Source organism: Electrona antarctica, assembly GCF_951216825.1.
Source record: "Electrona antarctica genome assembly, contig: scaffold_1480, whole genome shotgun sequence".
In the NCBI taxonomy this organism is placed as follows: Eukaryota; Metazoa; Chordata; class Actinopteri; order Myctophiformes; family Myctophidae; genus Electrona; species Electrona antarctica.
Window position 1 is genome coordinate 12,501 of NW_027637959.1, and position 2,610 is coordinate 15,110.

Consider the following 2,610-nt stretch of genomic DNA (forward strand, 5'->3'; position numbering starts at 1 on the left):
CTGAACAACCAATATGACAATTTGAAGCTATGATTCATTCCCTGCTTTCATATGACATGACATTCACGGCAGGCGATTAGGAACCAACAAACAGAAGCCGTGATGAGATGAGATCACTCCTTCTGTTTTAGACCGTGTGAGCTTTCTTTATGACTTCACTGTAACTCGGCTGTTTGTCTGACGGAATCAGTGACCCAGACCACACTCTGCTTCCTCTACTGATTGACACAGGGATGGCAGTGGACAATGATGTAATGCTGACTTAACTTCCTCCCCCCCCCCCTCCCTCCCCACCCCCACATCCCCCTCTCTTCCACTATACCGTCCTCCGGGACGCCCCGTCATCATCATCGCCCCCTGCCACTCCTTCCTCTTTCAACTGTAGTACCTTCAGGTAAACAGCAGGGACAAACAGAGCGAGATGAGGTCGTCCCGGTCACTAGGCGATCTGAAGGGCTCTCTGCTTAAAGGCTCGGAGAGGGTGCGCAAACACTCCACAGGTGAGTCGGCATCTTTACACTGAGGCACACTCTTGTGTTGCAATACTGACTGGATGGGAGGGTGATTTTACGCATGTACATTTTACCGTTTAAGTCGACCTTTAAGTCGAAATTTGCCAAAAATAACCCTATTTTTGGGGAGTGACACAGGTGACCAACTAAGTATAAATCAGGCATAACTCCTCTAACCCTAACCTCTAAGTAACCCTATACCCTGGATGTTTTCATAATAGTATGCCTAACTCTAAAACTCTAAAACAAGTACACACACACACACACACGCACACACACACACACACGCGCGCACGTGTGTGATACACACACACAGACACGTCATCGCAGGCAATCCATAAGAACTCTGTGCTGCCGTGCGAGAGTACTTTGCTGTGTGCCGCACCAATCAGAATGCCATTACGGCTCTATCAAGCAGTCATTATGCCTCCATTTCTAGCTATCTGTTTGCCCGCGTGTGCGTGAACGTGCGCGTGAACGTGTGCTGACGCGGTCGGGGCGACTCTTGAAGCCTGAACGAGAGACGATGAAGCAGCACTAGAGAGAGAGCAGGGAGCAGAGAGCAGCCACTGCTGCTGCTGACGGCCAGGGTTTTATGCTCATCCAGGTGGGAAATGACCAGTGGTGGAAAGTAACTAAGTACATTTACTTAAAGTACAATTTTGAGGTATTTGTATTTTATAATTTTTTTTGATCAAAGTTTCTTATTATTAATTTTTCAAGTCACATACGAGTCAAAAATAGCATACAAAAATTGTTGAAATGTTTTAGCCCTCCCTCCCCCCAGAGTTCCAGCTCTGAAAGAGCCACAACCCTGGTACCATTAACAATGAAATAAAAGGCACATACAGATATACATATACATATTCAAAATAGAATAAATTAATCAAATGAGGTATTTGTACTTTACTTGAGTATTTTCAATTTCCAAATACTTCTACACTTCTACACTACATTTTGGATCCACCTATTGTACTACATTTATTTGAAAACGGTCGCTAATCTGATATTTTCAAAAGATTTTTTTATACAATTGAAAACCTAAAAACGGGACATTCTGCACAATGAGCACTATTACTTTTGGTACTTCAAGTACATTTTGATGCCAATACTTTTGTACTCTTTTTGTGACATTTGAGTACTTTTGTCCACCACTGGAAATCCAGGGTTTACAGAAAGAGACTGCGGCGCCACAGTGATGAGAAAGTTCATAACCCAATCTGGGACTCCACCTTCGTCACCTCGTGAATAAATTGTAAGAGAACGCAAATGTGGAAACCAAACAAGCTGGCAGTGACCGCTGTTGCCACGGAAACGGTCGGTGGCGTGACGTTAGGCCACGACGTCCCAGCGTGTGCCAGTCAGAGTAAGACCGAAGAAACGCAAGTCAGTCAGTAGAAAAAAGATCAATAATATACTTTCAAGCAATATAAAAAGAGGTACCCGAACTAAGATACCGGGCTCAAGCATTCGACTCCCTCCCCTAAACTATAAGGCCCCCTCAAGGAGCCTCTTTGCACCAGCCCTTTGACAGCTACCTGCTAATATAGGAAATCGTCATTACAACCGATTTTAACGAATAGCGACGCAAGGGCGATAGTCTTCTCTCACAAGCACCAAGCGGGTGCCAACAAGCACGCTTTGAATAGTCTGTTCTCAAACGTTTTGAATTTCAAGCAACCCCCATAACTCTGAGAGTTATTCTGTAAGGGTCCGTTTGGAACCACCACAAGGATCACAAACATTGTTAAGATGGAAATCTAGAACGCCACACGAAATGATTAACGGCGTGCTGCGTATGCATAGATCTGCGCTAGCACAATCTATAGTGTGCCTGGCTGCACGGATAATGGATACGCACGTGTTAGATTCAGCCTGGATGGATGGAGGCCTATAGCTCGTTGATGTGCAGTGATGCTGTCCCTCCTGGCATGTGTCATGTTAACAAATTTTGGGTGGGAACCCCTTTTGGTGTTAGCATTACGTTACGCTTTAGCTATTGAAAAATAGCAGATCTACAAGCTCATAGCGCGCCACCGAGTGGCGCGCTACGAGCTTGTAGGTCTGCTATTTTTGAAAAATCGAAGAACGACTGACA

At 45.0% G+C, this 2,610-nt stretch overlaps 1 protein-coding gene across 1 annotated transcript in view; it reads left to right on the forward strand.

Moving 5' to 3' along the window:
• LOC306918509 (mitogen-activated protein kinase kinase kinase 3-like) overlaps positions 1-500 on the forward strand; it is a gene marked incomplete at both ends in the record, with an annotated part of 11,930 nt that extends 11,430 nt beyond the window's left edge. The window contains one exon of the mRNA XM_079531410.1: positions 386-500. Coding sequence (XP_079387536.1) covers positions 386-500 — 115 coding nt within the window. The remainder of the gene's footprint in view (positions 1-385) is intronic.
• Between the last annotated feature and the right edge of the window lie 2,110 nt (positions 501-2,610).